At 35.6% G+C, this 22,523-nt stretch overlaps 2 protein-coding genes across 3 annotated transcripts in view; one reads left to right on the forward strand and one right to left on the reverse strand.

Annotated features, from left to right (window-relative positions):
- The window catches only part of CCDC146 (coiled-coil domain containing 146), a 116,826-nt gene that overhangs the window by 58,987 nt on the left and 35,316 nt on the right, over positions 1-22,523 (reverse strand). The window lies entirely within an intron of this gene.
- Positions 13,654-18,927, forward strand: FGL2 (fibrinogen like 2). The gene is made up of 2 exons (XM_033088670.1): positions 13,654-14,350; positions 16,531-18,927. The coding sequence occupies exons 1-2, from the start codon at positions 13,735-13,737 to the stop codon at positions 17,235-17,237; spliced, it is 1,323 nt and encodes a 440-aa protein (XP_032944561.1). The 5' UTR covers positions 13,654-13,734; the 3' UTR covers positions 17,238-18,927.

A 22,523-nucleotide genomic window follows, 5' to 3' on the forward strand; every position in this document is an offset into this window, starting at 1 on the left:
TTTAAACCTAAGTTAGACCCTCAGAATCTTCTAGTTTATGTACTAATATGACCCAATTAGTCATCTTGGAAATTTTTTGAAATACTGTAATGAATGGTAACAGATGGATAGCTATTATCCATGGCGATTAAATAACAGATTATCCTGGAATTTCCTCAGAAAAGGGTAGAATATTCAGAAATTAACAGCTTTCCAAGAAATCTGGTTTTGATAATATTTGGAGACATAATTCTTTAGCATGTCTTAATTTTGGAAAAAGAGAAAATCACATAATATCACCAAGTATGATTTTAACTTTTTCATTTGATACCAAAGCAAGGTTAAAAAAAAAATGAAAAAAGAAAGAAGTTTAAAAAGTAGATTCTAATAAACATTTCACCAAACACAGCTGTTTCTAGTTCACTAAGTCGACTATTACAAAATATTTTAGTGTGCTTTCTGGCAAATATAAATAGCCTCATTTCGTGGAAATGCCACATTCTCAGTAATTCCTGATAGGTTGTAAAAGTTGAGAGATATGTAACTATTTCTATGGATGTCTATACCAGAAAAAGAAGGTAAGATATTACCTAAATCTCTTAAACCATGTAAGATAGCTATTAATCCATGTCATAACGGTATATTTAATGGTAGAGATCGCAAATTAGCAGCCAACAGCATAAATACACTCTGCAGATATTTTTAGTATGCACAATTTTTAAAAAAATTAAAAAAATTCATTGGCAACATTTAAGAATTGGTAAGTTTTGCCATAAAAATCTGAATTTTCAGACTCTCTTGAAAAATTACTAGATTTGATGATACTGGATTCATATTCTAACTTTATAACAATCACTTGGCCTTTCACAGAGACTGCCAGAGGAACTAAAAGAGGCTGCCCCTTTCAAAGGAGCAGTCTGCCCCATCCACTCAGTGTGAGCAAAAGGTACTAACACCTCGGCTGTTTCACTAATTTATGTCAGTTTTATGGATCTTGGAGGCATTTGAGCCTGGGACACTGTTTTATTCTTATTTATGACATAAACATAAATATATGTATTTAAAGGTTGAGAAAATGGTTCCACTTATAAAATTCTTGCACAAACTTTCTGGAATGTCATATTCCTCAGGGTTGTGTCTGCCTCTCTCACCTATCTCTGTACCTACCTTAGCATGAGTGTATGCCTGCACCATCTGAGGTTTAGAACTTAATACTTTAAAGTTTCTGAGATTTTCTTCCTGTTTTTCCATTTTAGCTTCTGATAATTTTATGAAAAGATTAAATAAACATTAGTCTGATATTTTTTGACAAACTGAAATATTTAAAAATTATTTAAATTGAAATATTTTCTTACTTGGATATTGAAGTGTATTTTTAATTCAATAAAACATACCCCATGGAACAAAATAGAAGCTGAAATGATTATGAAGACACTGTGAAAAAAATGTGTCAGTCAGCTAAATTTTGTTGGGGCTTGAAAACAGGAAGCATTCAGTTAACATAAAGAACTTTTCCTTATCTAAGAACATTATCCTAGCAGCGAATGTTCCCTTTGGCTCTGTACTTTATGACTTTGACAAAAAAGCGAATTGTAATTTGTAAGGGAAGTAAAGATAAATTCTGAACTTACCCCAGCAGTTATCATTTCAGTAGAGGTTTGAGCTAAACAGGAAGTGAGCATCCAGTAATACAGTCAAATGAGAAAATTATTTCCAGGCAAGTCAATCACTACCAGCACACTAGGGACTTTAAAAGGGGCGTTATCGAGACAAAAATAACTTATTCAGAAATAGCATAATTTATGACTTCTGGTAAAATGGAAGACAGGAAGTTTTGTTAAAGTAGGGAACATGTCCATCTTTCCCAACACTATATCGCCAAGGTCTAGCCCATGTGCAACTCACAAACACTTGTTGAGTATGTGAAAAAAAGAGTACGCGCGAATGCTTATCAAATAGCAGTCATTCGATAAAATTTACTACATAGATGAGTAATTCATGAAATGAATTTATGCAATAAATATCTACCAAACGAATGAATACACAAAAGGTATAAATGAATATTATTTTATCTTATTGAAATGAATGCTTAACATTTAGTTATTTTTGAGAGGTTGTCATGTATTGTTAGGCGCTCTATATGTTATCTCATTTATTCCTTATAATAACCCTATGAAATAAGCATTACAACCCCAAAATTTTTAAAAGAAAACAAAACTCAAGATGGTTGAGTAACTTGAGCAAGGTCACAAAGCTGGTGAGAGCTTTGTAGGGATTTGACCACAATCCTATTCTGTTATTCGTTTTTAAGTAAATTAGAGAAACTCAGAAATGGGTAGCATAATCTTGTTGATGGTATGGAGGCAGTGTGAAACACATTTGGAGAACTTTAGGTGACACAGGTTGGCAGACATAAAAGACCATGTAGGGTGGATGATATTCGCGGAAGGACCCTATGTCAAATTGATGCTGTGAGGAATGGAGGGGAAAGAACATACAGTTGCTAATTCTGATATCACTTCGAGTACGAAACCAAAGACAACAGTAAACATTAATTATAAAAAAGAGTGGAAAGGGTATTATAGAATGGTATAAATATAAAGGTAATCACTAGAACAAAAGCACAAATCTCCCTAAATTCCAGGAGCTACACTATGAATAAAGAAAGACATATAAATATAAAAGAAGGATAAACGTTACAATAGAGTTATACTATAGGAAGAGAGAGGTTATAGAGTGCAGGGATAGGGATAGAAGCTAGAATTCTTTGATTGTACTTTGTTTAGCAGATATGACCTAGAACAGTATAATACCTTTATTATAAAATTAAATTAAACTTAAACGCAATGACTAAAAATTGAAAATAATTGACCATAAGTAGGCATCAAGCTGGTGCATAACTGCACAGAGAAGAACCATTCCAATTTGACTATAAACCCTAAGTAGGTTAGACCCAAAGGACAAAAGACCAACAACTGTTTTTTGTCACATTGTTGGTGGTAGTATCGTTCTGAAACCATTATGTGTGTATTGTGGGATAAAGTAAACGAGTAATTATATCAGTGCATTGAAAACCAAAATTTTGGTGGAGAAAAGAGGTGTCTATAAGATTGATGAGGTGAAATAGATTCCTTGTCTTACGAACTTTGAATTGGAAATATCATGTTGTATTCTACATACATATATACACACATATATACATATATATAATATATATATATATTCTGTCCATTAAAAGGATATAAAAACAAAGATCAATCTAGTAGCAATGAGCACCTCCAGTCCCCATATTCTAATCTCCAAATACCACTTCCCAGTAAACGAAATAGGGCTCCTTGGAGAAATGGCTGATTCCAGGTTTGCATCATGAAAAGCACAAAATAAGCCCTGAACACCTTGTCACACCAGAAAGCAAAAACGTTATCAAAGGCTATTAGAGTTTTGTCAAAGAGATTCAAAATCATGTCAAAAGGCTCCCGCTGGCCAAAAATGGGTCAGGTTGATTGTCAATAAGGATAATAACTACAAAGAACAGGAATGAATATGTTTAAGACAGTTCATGAAAAAAGAAATAAACCTCGCACCTTTGGAAGATCCTAGAGAATCAATTAAGCATTTTGAAAACTGGAAAACCAAGGGAAGAAATGAATTATTTATCATGCCTTTCCTGCATGAACTCTACCTCAGGGTAACCAAATAGTTGATGAGAGGAAGTTCCTCTTTTCAGAAGGATGCTAATTAATATCTGAAGAAGAAATGATAGTAGTACAAAATTGTCGTTTTGCAATCCCTAATGAAGGAATGGATCCAGACAAGGATCATCAACCAAAAGGGAGAAAACAAGCATTATGTGACTCCTAATGAAAGTATATGGCACCATTTAGAAGGTAGTCTTGCCTGCCCCTCCCCACCAAATTTAAATGTGACTCAGATAAAGCCTCTAGAAAAGCAAAGGAAATACAGGGAAGAGGGCACATGTTGAACAAAATGATGGAATGTAGTAAGTAAAATCCAGACTGTGAGAACTGTTATAGGACAAATGACCTAGTTTCTTAAACAAAACGTTGCCTGAAAAAATTGGTAAGAGGAACCTAAAGAATAAACACTCAGTTGCAATGGTTGGATCTTACATGATGGACCTTACCTGGATTCCAATGCAAGCCAACAAACTGTAAGAAAACAAAAACAAAAAAAAACCCAGCAACAATAACAAAAACTGTATAGGGCAGTTTAGGAAGTATGAACACTGACTGGATATCTGATGATGTTAAGGAATTTTTGTTAGCTGGGGGAGTATGGTAATGACATTATAGCTACAATTTAAAAGGGAGTTCTTATCTTTTAGAGATATGCACTGAAATACTTATAAATAAAATGCTTTGATATTAGGGATTTGCTTGACAATAATCTGGAGTTTGGTAGTGTAGGAAATGAGTGGTGATGAATCAAGACTAGTCATGATCATTGCTGAAGCTAGGTTATGGATACTTGGGGGTTCATTCCTTACTTCTGCATAGGCTTGAAATTTTTCATTAAAGGGTTATACATTTCTTGATAAACAAAAGTATCAGGATTTAGATATCCAAGTGAGTGTTGACCTAAAACAGTTTAAAGGCTATCAACTTATTCCAATAATATTATATTGCTTCTCTCTATATATACTTGTATATCATAATTATCAGTATTATAATATACTTAACCATAAGTATAGCCAACCTTAAAAAAAAAAAATCACTGTCAGTTGGCTTGCTTTCCTACCTCAATCACCAAACTTTGCTCTACATAACCTTTGGCTCTCCTCAAAACCCAAATCCATCCTCAGAGAATGAATATATGCCAGCCATAGATATGATTAAAAGAATGTACCACAGAATTAGAATAGACTATATCGACTAGTTTAAAAAGAAAGCAGAAAGGAAAAAAAATTTCTAGACCATCTTACAAAGATACTTTGAATATTTAAAAGTTCTAATGTTGAAGTAGCATTCTTAGTAATAGATGAAAATGTGGAAACAACCCCAATGACCATCAGCAATCTGATAGATAAATAAATAACCACACAACAGAAAAATACATGCAAAAATATGTATTTTTTGCTCTCACAAACATAATGTATAGTGAAAGAAGTCAAACATAAAAGAATACATTTGGTATGATTCTATTTACATCAAATTTTAAAAATAGGCAGAACAAAAGTATAGTGTTTAAGGATTCATGTTAAGGTGGTAAAACTATGAAGAACAACTAGAAAAGGATTATCATATAAGTCAGGACAGGAACTACTACAAGATGAGTGACAGGGTGTGAGGGGAATTTCTGGAAGCTGGCAATACTGTATTTTTTGACATGGGTAGTGGTTGGGTATTTGGTTTGAATTATACCTTCATATTTTGAATACTTTAATGTATGAGTATTACACTTCAAAATTTAAAAACTATGTAGAAGATGGTCTAATTTTTATAAAAATTACAAAAATTACATACACGTAATATATCTTCAGAAACATGATTTGAAATATTCCAAAATGTTAGTAAAAGTAGTAATATTACACTCCCAACAAAAATACAACCCTATTCAGAAATGGACAAAGGACCTGAATAGACATTTTTCCAAAGAAGAATACCAACAGCCAATAAGTACATAACTAGATACTCAACATCACCAATCATTAGGAAACGCAAATCAAAATTGCAATGAGATACCACTTCACACCCATTAGGATGGCTATTGTTAAAGAACAAATACACACAGAAAATAACAATTGTTCACAAGGATGTGGAGGAATTGGAACCCTTGTGCATGGACAGTGGGAATATAAACTGGTGCAGCTGCTGTGGAAAACAGCATAGCAGTTCCTCAAAAAATTAAACATAGAATTACCATATGATCCATCAATTCCACTTTTGGGCACATACACAAAAGAACTGAAAGCCGGGACTCAGTTCTTTGTACACCCATGTTCACAACAGCTTTATTCATTATATCTAAAATGTGGAAACAAACCAAATGTTCATCCACAGATGAGTAGATAAACAAAATGTGATAGAGAGGGTGCCAAAAAAAGGTTTACACATTTTAAGAAAGGAAAAAACTATTAAAATTGTAACATTCTATATATACTGATAACAAAAGATGAATACAAGTCATGTGTATACATTTTTTTGGCACCCCCGGTATATGTATAATGGAATATTACTCATCCTGAAAAAGGAATGAAAATCTGATACAGATTACAACATGAACGAACCTTGAAGACAGTATGCTAAGTGAAATAAGACAGTTGCAAAGGACAGATATTGTATGATTTCTCTTATATGAGGTATCTAGAACAGTCAAATCCATAGAAACAGAAGGTAGGGAATGGATACAGACCCTCATGATGAAAAAGTTCTGGAGATAAATAGTGGCATAACAGTACTTAATGCATAAATGTACTTAATGCCACTGAAGTGTATACTTAAAAATGGTTAAAATGGTGAATTTTATGTTATGGATATTTAACCACAATAAAAAAAGTAATAGGATTACAGTTGTCATATACATTTCTAATCTTTTTTTATATATATATAACGAACGGGTATGTAATTTATAATTAGAAAAAAAATTTTTTCACATTACAGATTTTTTTTAAATGTGTCACATGTAAACCGCTTTAGTAGCAGCTCTGAGTAGGGTGGTCACAAGAACTTTTTAAAAAATTATTCTAAGAATTTATACTCTAAGCCAAACAACATATATAAGCATAGAGAGAAAGGTAAATGGAGAAAAAAAATTATAGAGACAGATTAGTAGTATATACTGGAGAAATTGTCTGAATCATTTTCGTGTACAGCAGCGCACGTGAATAGCACATTTGGGAACTCCTAATTGGAAAGACCTGAAGAAACTGAATTGTTTTCTAAAATCCCAGAAGCATTGTGGTAGAAAAGGTTTAATATGGGTAAACTATATTTTTGTAGCATTTTTTCTATAGTCTAGCTACTATAGAGATCAATCTAGAATAGATGCTCTGGAAATTGGAGACCTGAGCACCCTTGGTCAGGCTTGGACAGGTCATCTAGCTTTTCTTAGGCCTGTTTACTCAGCTGTAAGATGAAGGAGCTGGTCTTGATAGCATATAACCATTTCCTGAGGTTTTCTGGCACCATGAAAAATAAGCTTGAAATAGCTGTTTGTTAAAGTTGCTTCAGTAGACTCTGAACGCTATTTGTTCGAAGTATTTTATATTAATCACTGTTCTAAATATTTTATATTAATTAATATAATTTTATATATATTTATAGGAATATACATATATTCAACTTCCACCTGACAATGTTATTTGCTGTAATACTGATGTTTTAAAATATAAAAAAAAAAAAACTCAAGAAATTACAACGAATTAAGTTACGAAAGCAAATAGCTTAAATTTAAAGCAAAACTAAATATTTGGAAATTGGGTATGTTGACTAATAATTCACACTGTTAATAAAATTATGCTGTTTGAAATTTGTATGTCCTAAGTGTTTAAGTTTGTTGATGGACAACATAATAATATAATCTGAAGCAACTATTAACATGACTGGCTACTGTCAAAATGATGGAGAAGGCTTTTATCTCTGATGCCCTAACACTTTGATTCTAATCATGTCCTCTAACTTTGTTCCCTCCATATCCATTCTAGAAAAATAAGTCCTATAAAATTAGCTTTGCGTATGGACTTAATATCTTCATTAAACAAAGGGTTGTGGTACAGCTCCCACAGTGATTCAATTTCTCTCCTTCCTTTTCCCTCGAGTCTCCTTGTTTTTTTGTCATCTTTATCCTACTGCTTTCATCACTCTGGGCCCCACTTTATTCCTCTACACTATATTTCTGTCTTCTGTGTTTGGGTGGGAATTAGAGGGAAAAATGAGAGAAGATAGGCCACATAATAAGCAGCGGATGTTAGCTATTTGTGGCGCAGTGAGGAAAAGCAACTTAAATTTAGCCTTGGTTCTCCAAGTCAGGCCAGCCTCCTCTTCTGGTGTTTGCCTCTGAAAGGAGAAAAGTAAAACCCCTAGATCCATGTGCTTTTTATTTGCAAAAAAGCAACTTCTTCTCCCTCCTTATCCCCACAGTTTCGCACTGTGAAAGCAAAAATATAAAAAGGAGGGGGAAAATGGGGAAAAGAGCAAATGTACACAGCAATGATTATGTAGACATTTCCCAGAAGGTAAAGCCATGGACTTTGTAACAACATACAGTCATCGTCATTATTCATGGATTCTGTATTTTCCAATTCACCTACTCATTAAAATTTGTTTAACGATAATGCTTGTGGGATCATTTACAGACACGGGCAAAGTGGCGAAAAGTTTGAGTTGCCCCACACGCACATTTCCAGCTGAGATCAAAGAAGGCAACACTTTGCTGTCTTGTTTTAGCCCTCATACTGTAAACAAGTGCCCTTGTTGTAGTCTAAGTACCATGTTTTTCACATTTTTGTGCTTTTGGTTGGTGATTTCACTGTTAAAAATGGCCCCTGAGCTCAGTGCTAAATGTCCATTTAAGTACAAGGAGGTGATGATGTGTGTTATGGAGAATATGCGTGTTAGATAAACTTCCTTCAGGAATGGGTTATAGTTCTGTTGGTCATGAGTTCCATGCTCAACAATATGTATTAAATAAGATGTCTTTATGAACAGAAACACATCTAAAACAAGGTTATGTATTGATCTGTTGACAAAAATATTATGACCAGAGGCTTGCAGAAACCTAACCTGGTACGTCCCCTAGGAGCAATGGTTCACTATTTGCTAATTCAATGTTTACAGTGACTTTATAGAACATAACTACTATAAATAATGAGAAACAAAAAGAAGGTATAGAAAGCCACAAATTGATTTTTCATGATCTTTTACTGTGATTTTGTTGTTGGTTTAGTTTCAAGAATATGAAAGGAAACTTAAGGTCAATCTCCAATAAAGAAATAAAAATAACATTTTGTTTCCTTAACATTGGTTATATGAAGTTTTGGAAAGCTCTGGAAATTAGAGAGATGGCAGCAAAATTAGATGTCATGCCCCATGGATCTCTTGGATCCTCCATGACCCCCAGCTTAGTGTGGGGTACATAGTAGAAAGAGATTTTGTTGATAGATATTAACTGGTAGACATTCCAAAACTCCCATGGAATATTCCAGTTTCATAAAATTCTAACCTGACAAACCTGAATACCCAACTGAAGACCTGGGCTATTGGCACCTCAGATGACTATATGTTTTGTAATCTCACAAAGAGTGGACCTTTGGATGTTTCTGCCCTATACTTTGGTTGAACCAGAACCCTTCAGGATTCACATATGGATCTTTCATGGTAGGTCCATACTGGAGGGATTTCTAGTTTGAATGTCTTCATTTATTCTAAAGTAAGATAAACGAAAGAACTTACCAACTATTCTAGTTTTAACCAAAATCAGGCAATTCTTGATCTTTCTATGGGTTGCATTTTCATTTAAAGTTCAGGATTTTGTTTCAAATTCTTTTCATGAACATGGACTAAGACCTCTAAGGAATATTAAACCAAACATTATTTACCATTGACATATCAAATCAAGTAACTTAAAAAGTGAATGTTTTAATTTTTTTATCACAAAAGCCTGCATTCCCTAAAGAATAATCAAAACCTCTTGAATTTAATAAATCAGAAACTACAAATATGTTAAATTAATCAACATAATATCAGTGAAAGGATCTCAATACTACAAATAATTGTCATTAGGTTTACTTACTTCCTTTGGCACAAATAGAGACATAAAGTGTTTCCTTAAAAAAATAAAAAAACTGTATTAGAGGAAATGAAAATTTGCTTTTGAAATCTGACCTAAATACACTAAATGCCGATCCTCCCTTGAATATATTTTGTATAAGAAAAAAAAAAAAAGGAGTCTGAATATGTTGTGAATGTGAATATAGACTGATGAAAGTAATTTTCATATGTGGCTTATTGAAACAAATCTTGCTACTTTGAAATCCCACCATATATTGGCATTAAATAATTTGTTTAGATCTGAAAAACAAATCTGTAAAATGGGCATAATGTATCAGTTCTGTGTTTGGGGCAGTTTTGGGGTAGAAGAGAAGATTCTGACACTACCACGAGGAATCAGTAGATGATACTAGGAGTGAGGGCAGGCTAGGCATGAGGAAATCCAGAAAGGCTATCCAGCAAGGGGCAGGAAGCTAACGTCAAGGTCAGAGGATGAGAATTCCATACTCCCCAATAGACTGCTCCCTCTTACTTTCATTGCCATGGCATTACTTCAACCGGAGTCATATTTCTCATCGTTCTCCCTCCACCCTCCCTCTTCTTCCATTTCTCATCACTATGGCTTATATCACTTCTTATAATAATGTCTGCAACCTATTTACCAACTCTCCTGCCACCACACTGGTTCACCACGTATGTAGAGCCTGCCATCACACTAATACCTCACAGCTAGGACACCATTTCCTGATGGTTTTGAGCAGAAGGTTCATTCCTCCAAATGGTCCTAGAAAATAAAGGGTTCCTATTGTTAACTAACATTTGAAAAATGCAGCATACGCCACTTTCCTCTTGGCCAGCCATAATACACATTAGCATAAGACTGATATTTTTTCAGTTGCTTGTCCTGGAACTCTACTTTCATATAACATTCATCAACATCTAGTCACTCATGTTCCAGAAAACATGCTTTGGGAAACAATGGCTTAGGGCATTTAAATAGCCTCTAAACTGCTCTCTTTATCTAATCTTTCCCTTTCCAATGCATCCAGCATGTCATTGATGGATTAATTTCTCAAATCTGATTGTGTTATTCCTTTGCTCAAAGCTTCAGTGGCTCCCCACCAATTCAAGCAGTGATTACGCACCAGGCTTTCCCACAACGTAGTACCAACATGCCTTTCCGGGATCATCTCCCTTACATGGCAGTGTGGCTGCCACGTGAACTTTGGAGTCAGATCCAGGTCCAAATTCCAACTCTGTGTCTTAAAAACTGTAAAGCCATAGGCTCAGAACCATTTATTGCTTTGAGCCCTTTCTTTTCTCATCTGCAAGCGCAGGTAGTAATTGTAGACTTGGGCTGATGCAGTGAGGTAGTACCTGTGAGCGCCTCCAGCATAATTGTGGCACAACACTCTTGCCCCATGGGCGATAAACTCATGGGGCAGGTTGAGCCTCTTTCATGGGGTAGTCACTTAATGTCTGCCTATAAGTGACCAGTGGTTTTTTAAACTGAGAACCCAGAGGATCACCTATAAAGATCAATGAAAACTGATTAATGAAGAAGTTCTCTGCCTTGATTTAGGGAACTTTTAAATGGGTCCTAAAGGGACAGAAACTAGTTCCCATAGCACATCCATGCTTTTTAGGTGGAACTGTGTCATTGGCCCTTGGCTGAGTGGGATGTGCCGGGCCCAAGAATCGCAGCAGTGTTCCCAAAGCAAATCTCTGATTCAAACAGATGAAAGAAAAGCACACTGCGAGAGTCAGAAAGCTGTGCTTTTGTTAGATGTAGAAACTTTTAAAAGTACTATGATTTACTTGAAAGTCCCACATAAAGAAAATACCCCTTCCCAACAAGGAAAAGGGGATTTTTGTTTTACTTGGTCACTAGTGTAGCCTAAGTGCCTGGAATAATGTCTTCTTGCATGTAGTGGGTGCTCAGTTAATATGTGATGGATGGATGGATGGATGGATGGGTAAATGAACAAATGAGAGGCGAGGCATGCACCTCCTATAAGCTCTTAGCATAGGGCTGAGTATACGGAAGATCCTTAATCAATACTTGACTAGCTAAACATATGGATTTATACCCTAGCCAGTCAAGGGCATTTAATAATTTATCATTGTTTAATAATTAGACATTATTATTATATATTTCTACTTTATAAAATAGTTCTATATATCATCTATACGCTTTCCTTTCAGGTTTCTTTTTTATGATTCTACTTTATAAAATATGTTTACATATTATCTATATTATCACCATTCTTTTTTTTTTTTAATTATCTAATCTTTCACATTTCTCTCCTCAAAACAGGGGAGTGTCACAGCTTGAAAGTGGGTAAGGAGAGAGAAAAGGAAATTGGGAGATTAAATAGATATTTTTAGTCATGAAGTTAAAAATTTTTGTCTAAAATTGGTCTGAATACATTGAATAGAATGAAGAGAAAAACAATTTAATTTTCAAATAGCTGGAAGAAGATGGAGGAAAATGAGGGAGAGGGTGTGTACAATATGTTTGACAAATTTGTTTGGAAAGGATGTTATGCTTAAACACTCATTTATTTCCTGAAGCACTCCACTCAAAGTTTTTATAACTATTATTCTCGTATGAGGGAAGAATAGCCAAATTCCTCCTTCACAGTTACAGGAACCAAGTCTCGGTAAAGTTAATGATCTATCAATAAGAGGTGCATCCAGAGGTGAAATCCAGGTCTCCTGAGTACTCAGGAGTAAATACAATTGTGGAAGTATAACGTGAGCCTGACACATTTAGAGAACATGAGTAGGGGAGTTTGGCTGGAATGAGGCGGGTATGTAGGAAAGTCATAAGAAATCAAGTTAAAGAAATAAATATGAGCTTAAGTGACACAATAAAGAATTTGGATGTTTATCCACGTCACTCATTTTGAAATTAACTTTTAAAGCAATAAAATCCTTTTTAAAATAAGAAATGTTATATGAGATGCCAATATGCAAAACACATAAAAGTTTCTCCAACTGAAGCGGTTCCCCCTTCCTGCCCTCAGTCTCTGAGGAGAAAAGTTTGAAACCTGAAAAAATTTGAAACCAAGAAAAATTTGACAAGTCATGAGCGCTGACATATTTTGGGCAAGGTGGCGATACACCAAGAGGCATAGAGACCAGGTAGAGGGACTCACTATAAGGGCAAGAAGCACAGAGGCGGGACTGCCAGGGCTGCCAGCGGGGGAAGAAGACAGAGCATCAGCACGGAGCCAGGAATATTTCAAAGATTTACACTTGTGTGAATCAGCTGTGGAAGACAACAATATAATCACAAAAATAGTAAAGGGCAAAGGAGGAGACTGTTGGTTTTGATCAGAAAGACAACGGTGTATTTTGAATTGTGTTTTAGTCATTTCGTCATTTCAACTATATTGTTACGGCCAAAGGAATAGAAAGAGGCCCGTTTTTCTCTACCAGTTTTCTTCCCTTTTCAAAATAGCCCATGGCATGAGTCAGAAAGCTGCACTTTGTTATATTAAAAAAAAAAATTAAGTACTTAAGATGTCACCTGAACATCCAACATGAAGAAAATAAAACACTGAATCCTGAATGCCCCATTGTAAAAAGGAAAAAGGACCATTTCCATTTTTGTAACATTTTTGTTCTTCAGAGAGTCTGGATAACCAGCACTTAAGTCTTATCTTAAATTTTTTTTCCCAGTGGAGTTAAGTACAATTGAATGATTTACTTCAAGCGTAATTATTTTGAAATCCAAGATTTTTCTTGTGCTTTATAAAATATATGATGAAAGTGAAACTTGTTCAATATGTGCATCCGACCAACTAATAGTAATGTCGATGAGTATAATTTTGATGGAGAATAAGTAGCTTTTGGCAAACTGCGTTTGATGAGGACAAGCTCCTGTCTGAGTTTCTGAAACTTGTGATGCAAGTCCCGCCCTTTTCAGAGAACAGAAAGCCTGAGTCAGGCAGGCAGCTGCCGCTATTAAAACAGCTCCAGCCCTGCACACTTCCTTGCTAGAGTGAGAGCCGCAGCAAAGATGAAACCAGCGACCTGGTGCTGGCTGAGCTCAGCTGTCCTTGCTGCTTATGGTTGTTTGGTTGCAGCAAACAATGAAACAGAAGCAATGAAGGAGGAACCGGCCAAGGACGTCTGCCCGGTGAGACTAGAGAGCAGAGGGAAATGCGAGGAGGGGGACGAATGCCACTACCAGGTGAAACTGCCCCCGCTGACAGTTCAGCTCCCGAAGCAGTACGGCAGGATGGAGGAGGTGTTCAAAGAAGTCCAGAACCTCAAGGAAATCGTAAATAGCCTGAAGAAATGTTGCCACGACTGCAAACTGCAGGCTGATGACAACCGAGAGCCGGGCAGAAATGGACTGTTGTCACCTGGCACAGGAGCTCTGGGAGAGGCTGATGACAACAGAGTTAGAGAATTAGAGAGCGAGGTGAACAAGCTGTCCTCTGACCTAAGGAATACGAAAGAGGAGATCGACGTGCTTCAGGGTCGCCTGGAGAAGCTGAATCTTGTCAATATGAACAACATAGAAAATTATGTTGACAACAAAGTGGCAAATCTAACATTTGTGGTCAACAATTTGGATGGCAAATGTTCATCCAAGTGTCCCAATCAAGAAGAAGTACAATCACATCCAGGTATGTATAATAACACTTTATCATTTGTTCATGGATGTTATGTAGCTGGATAATGTCTATAAACATTAACCTGAGCAAATAAGTTCAATAAATGACAGATTAAATAAATCAAGTCTTTTATTTATCAAGGTAGTACAGGAAAAACTAGTATCTTTACAAATGTGACCACAGAAATGATACAGGACCCTAATTACAAAAATCATAATTAGTTCTGTATCTATGAAAAAGCACTTTCAACTTCAGAGATCTTTGCTGATGCCAGAGCTACACATAAACAGAAGTAGATAGATGGAGTCTCTTAATGTTTTAGGACATTTAACTTATTTATGTCTTCACTGAAGTGTTTGAAAACAATGAAGATGAGGCAGTGTTTGCGGTGGTGCTCTGTTCTTTGAAAGTCAGTTTCTTGCGGTCCGCTGACTGTTCTCTCTTTTGGCAACAAGAGATCTTTGAAAGATTTTAGGAAGTAGTCTGCAATTCATAATCCCAAATAGTCAGTGAAAATGGGAGATTTTATAGATGGCATAGAAGCAGTTGTATGGTTTCATGTGTGTGCACAACTTTTTGCTTTAAGACCTAGGGGCACAAAAACATTTTAAGCGGAGTTTTGACATGCCACTAAGTGAAGGAAGACACTCCTACTTCTTTCCCATTTTTATCTTAAACTAGATTGTAAGCATGTAAAAGTAGAACCCATCCTCACCGTCCAGATCACCTGAATTAACTGTACTAAGTATATGTTAAAGACAACAAACCTAACTGCCTATCTGCTGTGGCACTGGTTCCTCCAAGCGCTGGCTTTCCAACCGAGTTTCTGGGACCACTGCCGCTTATGGTCCTATTCCACTGTGGAAAGCCACCTCTGCATTAGGACCTCCACTTACCATGAGTGTGAGGTTGAAGGGATGTGGTGCCTGGGACAGGGATCACGGTCATTTGGAACAAGCACCTCGTGCATGCTCCATCCCCGAGGGAAGCTGCCAGGGAAGGTAGGTGGGGGTTTCAAGGACCTCTGTTGCTAATACTCCTGGCAGCCCATGTCTGAAGACCTCCTGCATCTTAGGTGACATCCTTGGGCACATATTAGATTCTGTTGTCTATTTTTCTACTAAAAATTTTGGGGAAATACCCGACTATTTTAAATTCTATATACACATGAATACATTTGTGTGTGTGTGTGTGTGTGTGTGTGTGTGTGCCTCAGAGTAGCTTATATTCAACTTACCTTGCCTGGCAGAAATGTTTTATAAAAATGATCTGGGAGTAAACATCCGTATTTGATTCATACAGAACCACGCTAACTGATTAGTACACTTATCCTGAACATAATCACCTGTAATTTCTTTCTAGAAACCAAACATGTGAAATTTGGCTAAATGCTTTCCTGGATAATAAATTCGGAATAAGAATATTGGTATATTATTGAAAAAATTTCTTTTTTACTTAAGCTTCTTTATTTAGTTGTCAAGCAAATAAAATAAATGTGAATGCATGATCAATGCTGTCCATTAGAATTTTAGCACATCATCGGGAACATATCCTATTAAACGTTTTGACATTGGAGGCTATCAGCCCCTTTAGGTGAAAGGAAATAAAAGCCCATGCCTCATTTGTATGCATGGAATAGGAGAATTGGAATCATCTGACTTTCAGGACCAAGGGATGCGGAGGTTGTAAGAACAAGCTTTGCAGCCGGCCAGATCCGAGTCCTGGCTCTGCCAATTCATGCTTCTCTGAACTTGAGCAAGCCACTGATCCTCTTTGAGCCTAAATATTCTTACCAGCAGATTGGCAATAATATCTACATCATAAGGTTCATGTGCTGATTAAGTGTGAAAATGTTGTCCAGCCTTTGGCAGAATGCCTAGAACATGTGGCTAAATATTACTAAATTACTAAAACTATTATTTCTATTTACTCTTTTTGTTGTTTGTTGTCAACGCTGTCAATATTATTACCAACTCAGAGTATGTTGGAGAGCTTGTCTGCTTTGTAACACCAGGTTCTTGTTCTGAGGCCTTAATAAACATTTGCTAAACATGTTCAAGTAAGTTTAGCAGAGCGAGGATTCATTGTCATCACTGATAGGATTGTCAGACTGCTTTTGAACATACAAAGAATTCTTCAGATGGGTAGCATATATTAATAAAACCCAATGCTTTTTTTTCTTCCCCCTTCAGTTCAACATCTACTATACAAAGATTGCTCTGAGTACTACACAATTGGCAAAAGAAGCAGTGAGACCTACAGAGTCACACCGGATCCCAAAAACAGTAGCTTCGAAGTTTACTGTGACATGGAGACCATGGGCGGAGGCTGGACAGTGCTGCAGGCACGTCTCGATGGAAGCACCAACTTCACCAAAACATGGCAAGACTACAAAAGAGGCTTTGGAAACCTCAGAAGAGAATTTTGGCTGGGGAATGATAAAATTCATCTTCTGACCAAGAGTAAGGAAATGATCCTAAGAATAGATCTTGAAGATTTTAACGGTGTCAAACTCTATGCCTTGTATGATCAGTTTTATGTGGCCAATGAGTTTCTCAAATACCGTTTACACGTTGGGAACTATAACGGCACAGCTGGAGATGCCTTACGTTTCAGTAAACACTACAACCATGACATGAAGTTTTTCACCACCCCAGATAAAGACAATGATCGATATCCCTCTGGGAATTGTGGGCTCTACTACAGTTCAGGCTGGTGGTTTGATGCATGTCTTTCTGCAAACTTAAATGGCAAATATTATCACCAAAAATACAGAGGTGTTCGTAATGGGATTTTCTGGGGCACCTGGCCTGGTATGAGTGAGGCACAGCCTGGTGGCTACAAGTCCTCCTTCAAAAAGGCCAAAATGATGATCAGACCAAAGCACTTTAAGCCATAAATCACTAATGTTCATTCCTCTGTGTATTCATTACCTAATAGAGCAATTAATTCCTTCAGTACTTTGGAACATATTTTGTACTCCTTTTCCACGGCTAAAAATTTATCTCTGAGCAGTGGGTTCTTATGAGACACAGCATTTGAAATAAAGCTGAAAAATATACATTTTAAAGGAGTGTTCTGTTACTGTTATGCTGTTTTACACATGAGTACTTGCAAGCAATTGAGAAGATTGAGAATTACACATTAAATTTACAATTCTCTCAATTTCTATTAATTGAAAGTTTTCTATTACTTGCTATAATTTAAAAATAATTGTTTAATCAGCAGGCTAGATTTTACATAAGCAATTTGTATTTTGGCTGTGACAAACACTTCTGAATATATATCACGCTTTGGGGGCTGCACACAATTATTTGGGTGTTTTTTGTTTGTTTGTTTGGTCTCTAAATACCCTAATCCTCATTTTGAGATAAACTTAGTCAATTTATAGCTTTCACTTTGGGCCAGGAAGAGCCTACAGCATTTTAGTTCCCAGCCAAAGGGAAATATATATATAATTAAATCTGTTCATGTACCATTCAAGAAATGTAAACTGTTTGTCATTTAAAATGTGTTAGCATAATGTCACTCCTAAAAGCATTCAGAAAATTAATTTAACCCTAAAGACCAAGGTTTAAAGGTAATTCATTCACAGTTTATAGCTCTTTAGATGTTTGCTGGTGAAAACTGCTTTAACATAAAAATCATCTTCCTTTGTTCGGTATGCCCAGTACTTTTTAATTTAAGATTTCTCACTACTGTGCGAGACTACTGGTAGGCTTTCTTGTGGAGTAGGTGTGGGTAGGGAATGAATGAAGCATTTATTTATATTCTATAATACTCTGAAGGCCAATTTTATATCCAAAGCAATAGCAGCTTTAAAGCTAAGTTTTATAGGACAAATAGATAAATCTATTTGTAAAAAGCATATGAATTTTGAAATATATAGAATAGCAGTTCAAATATTATATATTTTAACCCTAACTGATGTACTGTTTATTTTGCTGTCAGGAGATGCAAATATAGGTGTTTATTTTTTTAACCAAACAAAAGTACCTGGACCTTTTATAATGCATCAATTAATTCTGGAATGCAAGTATCATAGTCAAAAGATTTGTGTTAAATTTCATCATTTAAGAAAGGGATCATTTCAGGGAGAACAGCAGTATTCTGCTGCATGTCTGAAAATGCTCTAGCATAAAATTTGAAATAATACACCATACTGTATGTGAATCATAGGCATTCATTCAGCCTTTAATTTATAGTGTCTGTTTCCACTACAGTAACCAAGTTTTCGAAATATATTCACAAGTTCATGTTTAGTCATCATTTGAAAGTAATGTTGCTTTAGGTAAAAAGTTAATTTTTCAAATATTGCCCTTTATAGGAAATTCTAATAAAAAAGAAGCAAAATATTCTTTAAAAAGTATATAACATGTGAAAATTTCAGGTAAATATAATGAAAACTAAGGTATTATGAATACTTTAAAAACGTTAAAGAGAAATGCAAATAGTTAATTAAGTGATGACCGAAATGTAAAATATCATTGTAGATTTCAAAGGCTGCATATCTCGCCAATAGGACACCAATTGTTAATGTTGTAACTGATTTACTTTTCATTTCTCTCTCTTTTTTTTCTTTTTTTTAAGACTAAGAACATTTTGATGTTATACAATGTATTTATTAGAGATAAGGGCATTTTCATTTACTCTCTATAATTATTAACATAGGTATAAGTTTAAGAACATTTCTATGATCAAAAATGGACTCCTCACAGAATACGGTTCTAAAGAAAAATAGCTCATATAGTGAGTGTCCACTGATTTAATAGGAAATAGGTATCATTGCAGGAGAACTTGGCATATAATTCATTAATCCATGTAATACTCAAAAGCTTATCTTTCTATCTTTCCACCTTATTTCAAAGTATCAAAATTTTATTTTCTATTATGCTTTTATAGCACTTTTCTAATAAAAAATTCTGTAACATAGAAATTCTTTTATGAAATAATTTCATGTCACTTGTTATTAAATATATTTTAGATTTTTATAATCTTTAACACGTTGATGGAAATAGATTATATTTAAGGGAGTCTTTTACCTTAAGATAACTACTTATGAATATATGCTAATGTTCATAAATGTGGATTCACTATTAACAAATATATTATTTTACAGTCTTGTCTTGGTTCCATTTTAATGGTCAATATTCGTTATCTTGATAAGGACTTTATTTTTGAGCTTTATCTTTCTTTGAAAATGTTGACTAAAACTGGGTCCTTAAAGATTCTAAGTGGAACTGATTCACTCATCTTTGAGAAAAAAATATCAAATTTTTTTTATAAGTAGTGATGCTCAAAATGAATCTGTCTAATAAACAAAGAGCTTAAATATACAAAGCATAAAAATATTCTAGTAACAAAATTTGCTGTTCCTTATTTTTGACTGGCTATCCAGACAAGGGTTTTAATGGTAAAAGTGATGGGTAATGTCATCATGATAAGGTCTTGTTTATAATTCTTATTTTCCTTTATGTATAAATAAGTTTGTTTCCTGACTTTTTAAAACCCTGTAAAATAAAAGATTTAATCTTCACATCTATTTATTTCTTCAATGTGGAAACATTAATTATTGTCTGTGAAATAATATTTATATTACTCGTGTCTGAAAAGTTGTATAATGTTTACCTGACCTTTGACTCTTTGAAGATTTTAATGAGTACTGTTTCATTAACAGGAAGACCGAGGCAAACACAGGGATACCATTATCTTATTTCCTCTATTTGAATACTGTTAACATATCTGAAATACGCAAGTTTCAGTTTCATTTTTGCGGCATTCAACTCCATCGCCTGTTTTTCCATCATGAATGTTGCTGCTCTGGTTCAGACCCCATCATCTCCTCAGGATAATGCAAATGCTTCCTGGTAGTACACTGTGCCTCCAGGTTCAATCTATTCCAATTTATCCTCCGTATCACTGCCAGAGGGATTATTCAAAAATACAATTCTGATCATTTTGTTGTCCTTAAAACCTTTTATTTCGACAACCCCTCATTTCCTATCTGGTAAAATCCAGCAAATAAGCCCCTTCGTGAACTGGTTTCTGCCTACCCTTTCAATGTCCTTCTAGACCACTACTCCACTCCCGACCCACTGAATGCCTTGCTGTTGTCCAACAAACCATGTTCTTTCATTACGTGGTGTATACTCTTCCCTTGGTTTAGATTGGATGCCCTCTTCAACCCACGCTGAGTTTTGTCTTCTCACCCATGATTGAGAGGAGGGACTCAGGAGCCAGACTTGCTGGGTTTGAATTTCAGCTCCACCATTTGCAAATTGTGTGATCATGGGCAAAGAGTCACTTAATCTCACTGTTCTTTTTTCCCTTCAATTATAAAATAGAGATAACAAAGAGAGTTTCCCTGTTAGAGTTAATGAGAGGATTAAATGCGATAACATATATAAAGTACCTAGAATATATGCTCATATGTATATATCATCATCATCATCATAATCATGATTATCATCAAAAATAGTTAGTTATCTCTTATGGGCCATCCTCTCTGAGGACATCACGAGGAATTTGGTACCTCTCCTCTTTGGGTCTATATATTCCTTATTATACATTACAGTATTCAACAATTGTCTGGGTTCTACCCTGAAATCAATCTGTTTGTCTAAGATGTAAAGGATATTTGAGACAGGAGTGTTGTTTCTCACAGTGGTTCATGCATATATTACCATAGAGGAAGGGCTGTAGTCTAAAGAAGCCAGAGTTATTGTAGTTGGGGAAAGAGTGGATACTGCCGAATCAGAGGATTTGGAAGACAGTAAATACAGGTGAGAAGTGACTGAAGCCAGGGGAGATACGGCAAGATGAGATCACGTATATACTATAGGATTGGGCACATAACAATGGCAAACTTCTAGAAGGGGTTCTGGGACATGACTCTGGGTACATGCCACGCAGGGAAATATGGCTGTACTGGGCCAGACAGCAATTGTTCTACCTGAGTTCTTAAAGAAAAAAGTATTTTTCATACTTCTTTACTGCATTGTAATTTTGAAATTAATTTTAATCATAAAAAATCCACAAATGCTTTAATTTCTTAAGATTACAGATTAAAGACCCTTTGCAAACCACCTTCGCTTCCAATCTCCTCCCTCTCCCCAGAGGTAACAGGCAGAGTTGGCTGAATCCAAACTGTAATCTCATTTTGTGAGTTGCCAAGTTGCAACGTCTAGTGATACATAGCTTTGCCAGGTTTTTTTTTGTTTATTGATGGGGAAGAGTTGGAAGTGAGAATAGAAATGAGGGAAATTGGGTGTATTTGAAGAACTCAGAGGCTCCCCAAATTTCCAAATGTGACTGAGCCTCCCTTGCTCCTTGAAGTGGTCCCTAAGGCTCTGTTGTTTTTTCTTCTGAGGGAGCAACCTTAATTCTCCTCTAGGCTCCTTCATCCCACGCCTCGCCATCTCCAGATCTGTAACCAGGACGTGCCCTGATGTCAATTATAAAGTCAAATCATAAGAGAAGCTTTTATACAACTTTGCTCCTTTACATCAGCAGAAAACTGGGGAATACATGTGGAGATAGATTTTGAGGTCACTTGACTAAGAAAGAAAAACAGAATTTCACATGTGACTGAAATCATTGATACAAGTATATTTACCAAAAATTCTGAATTCAGTGAGCTAACGTGAGCAGATGTGTTTGGTTCTAACAGTTTGCTATCAGATTAATTAACACAAACCTAGATTCAACAGCAGCTCAGGCTAACTAAAGTTGAGAAGCCAGAAATGTGTTGGAACTAAAAGACTTATGGAGATAGAAATGTTGCAGTGGATTTAGCTGTAGTTTATTCAAAACGTATTTATTGAACATTCACCATGTGCTGGCAGTCTTGAAGGAAGAGAAAGATATATCAGCGACCCAAACAGACAGAAAAAAACAAATAAACAAACAAAAAAATACCCGGTACTTGGGGAGTTTATATTTCATCAGAGGAGATGAATAAATAAACCATACATGATACAGTCATAAAAATTCAGCAGGGTAAGGGAGAGAAAGGGTATCAGAGAAGGTGTTATTTTATATAGGCAGGCTGGGGAGACCTCTCTGAGGAGGTGCCATTTGAACAAAGACTTAAAGACAGGAGAGAGCAAGACAGGCAGGTATCTGGGAGAAGTGTGTTCCAAGCAAAGGAAGCATAAGGTGCAAAAGTGTTTGGCATGTTTTAGGG

Source organism: Rhinolophus ferrumequinum, chromosome 20 (assembly GCF_004115265.2).
Source record: "Rhinolophus ferrumequinum isolate MPI-CBG mRhiFer1 chromosome 20, mRhiFer1_v1.p, whole genome shotgun sequence".
Lineage (NCBI taxonomy): Eukaryota > Metazoa > Chordata > Mammalia > Chiroptera > Rhinolophidae > Rhinolophus > Rhinolophus ferrumequinum.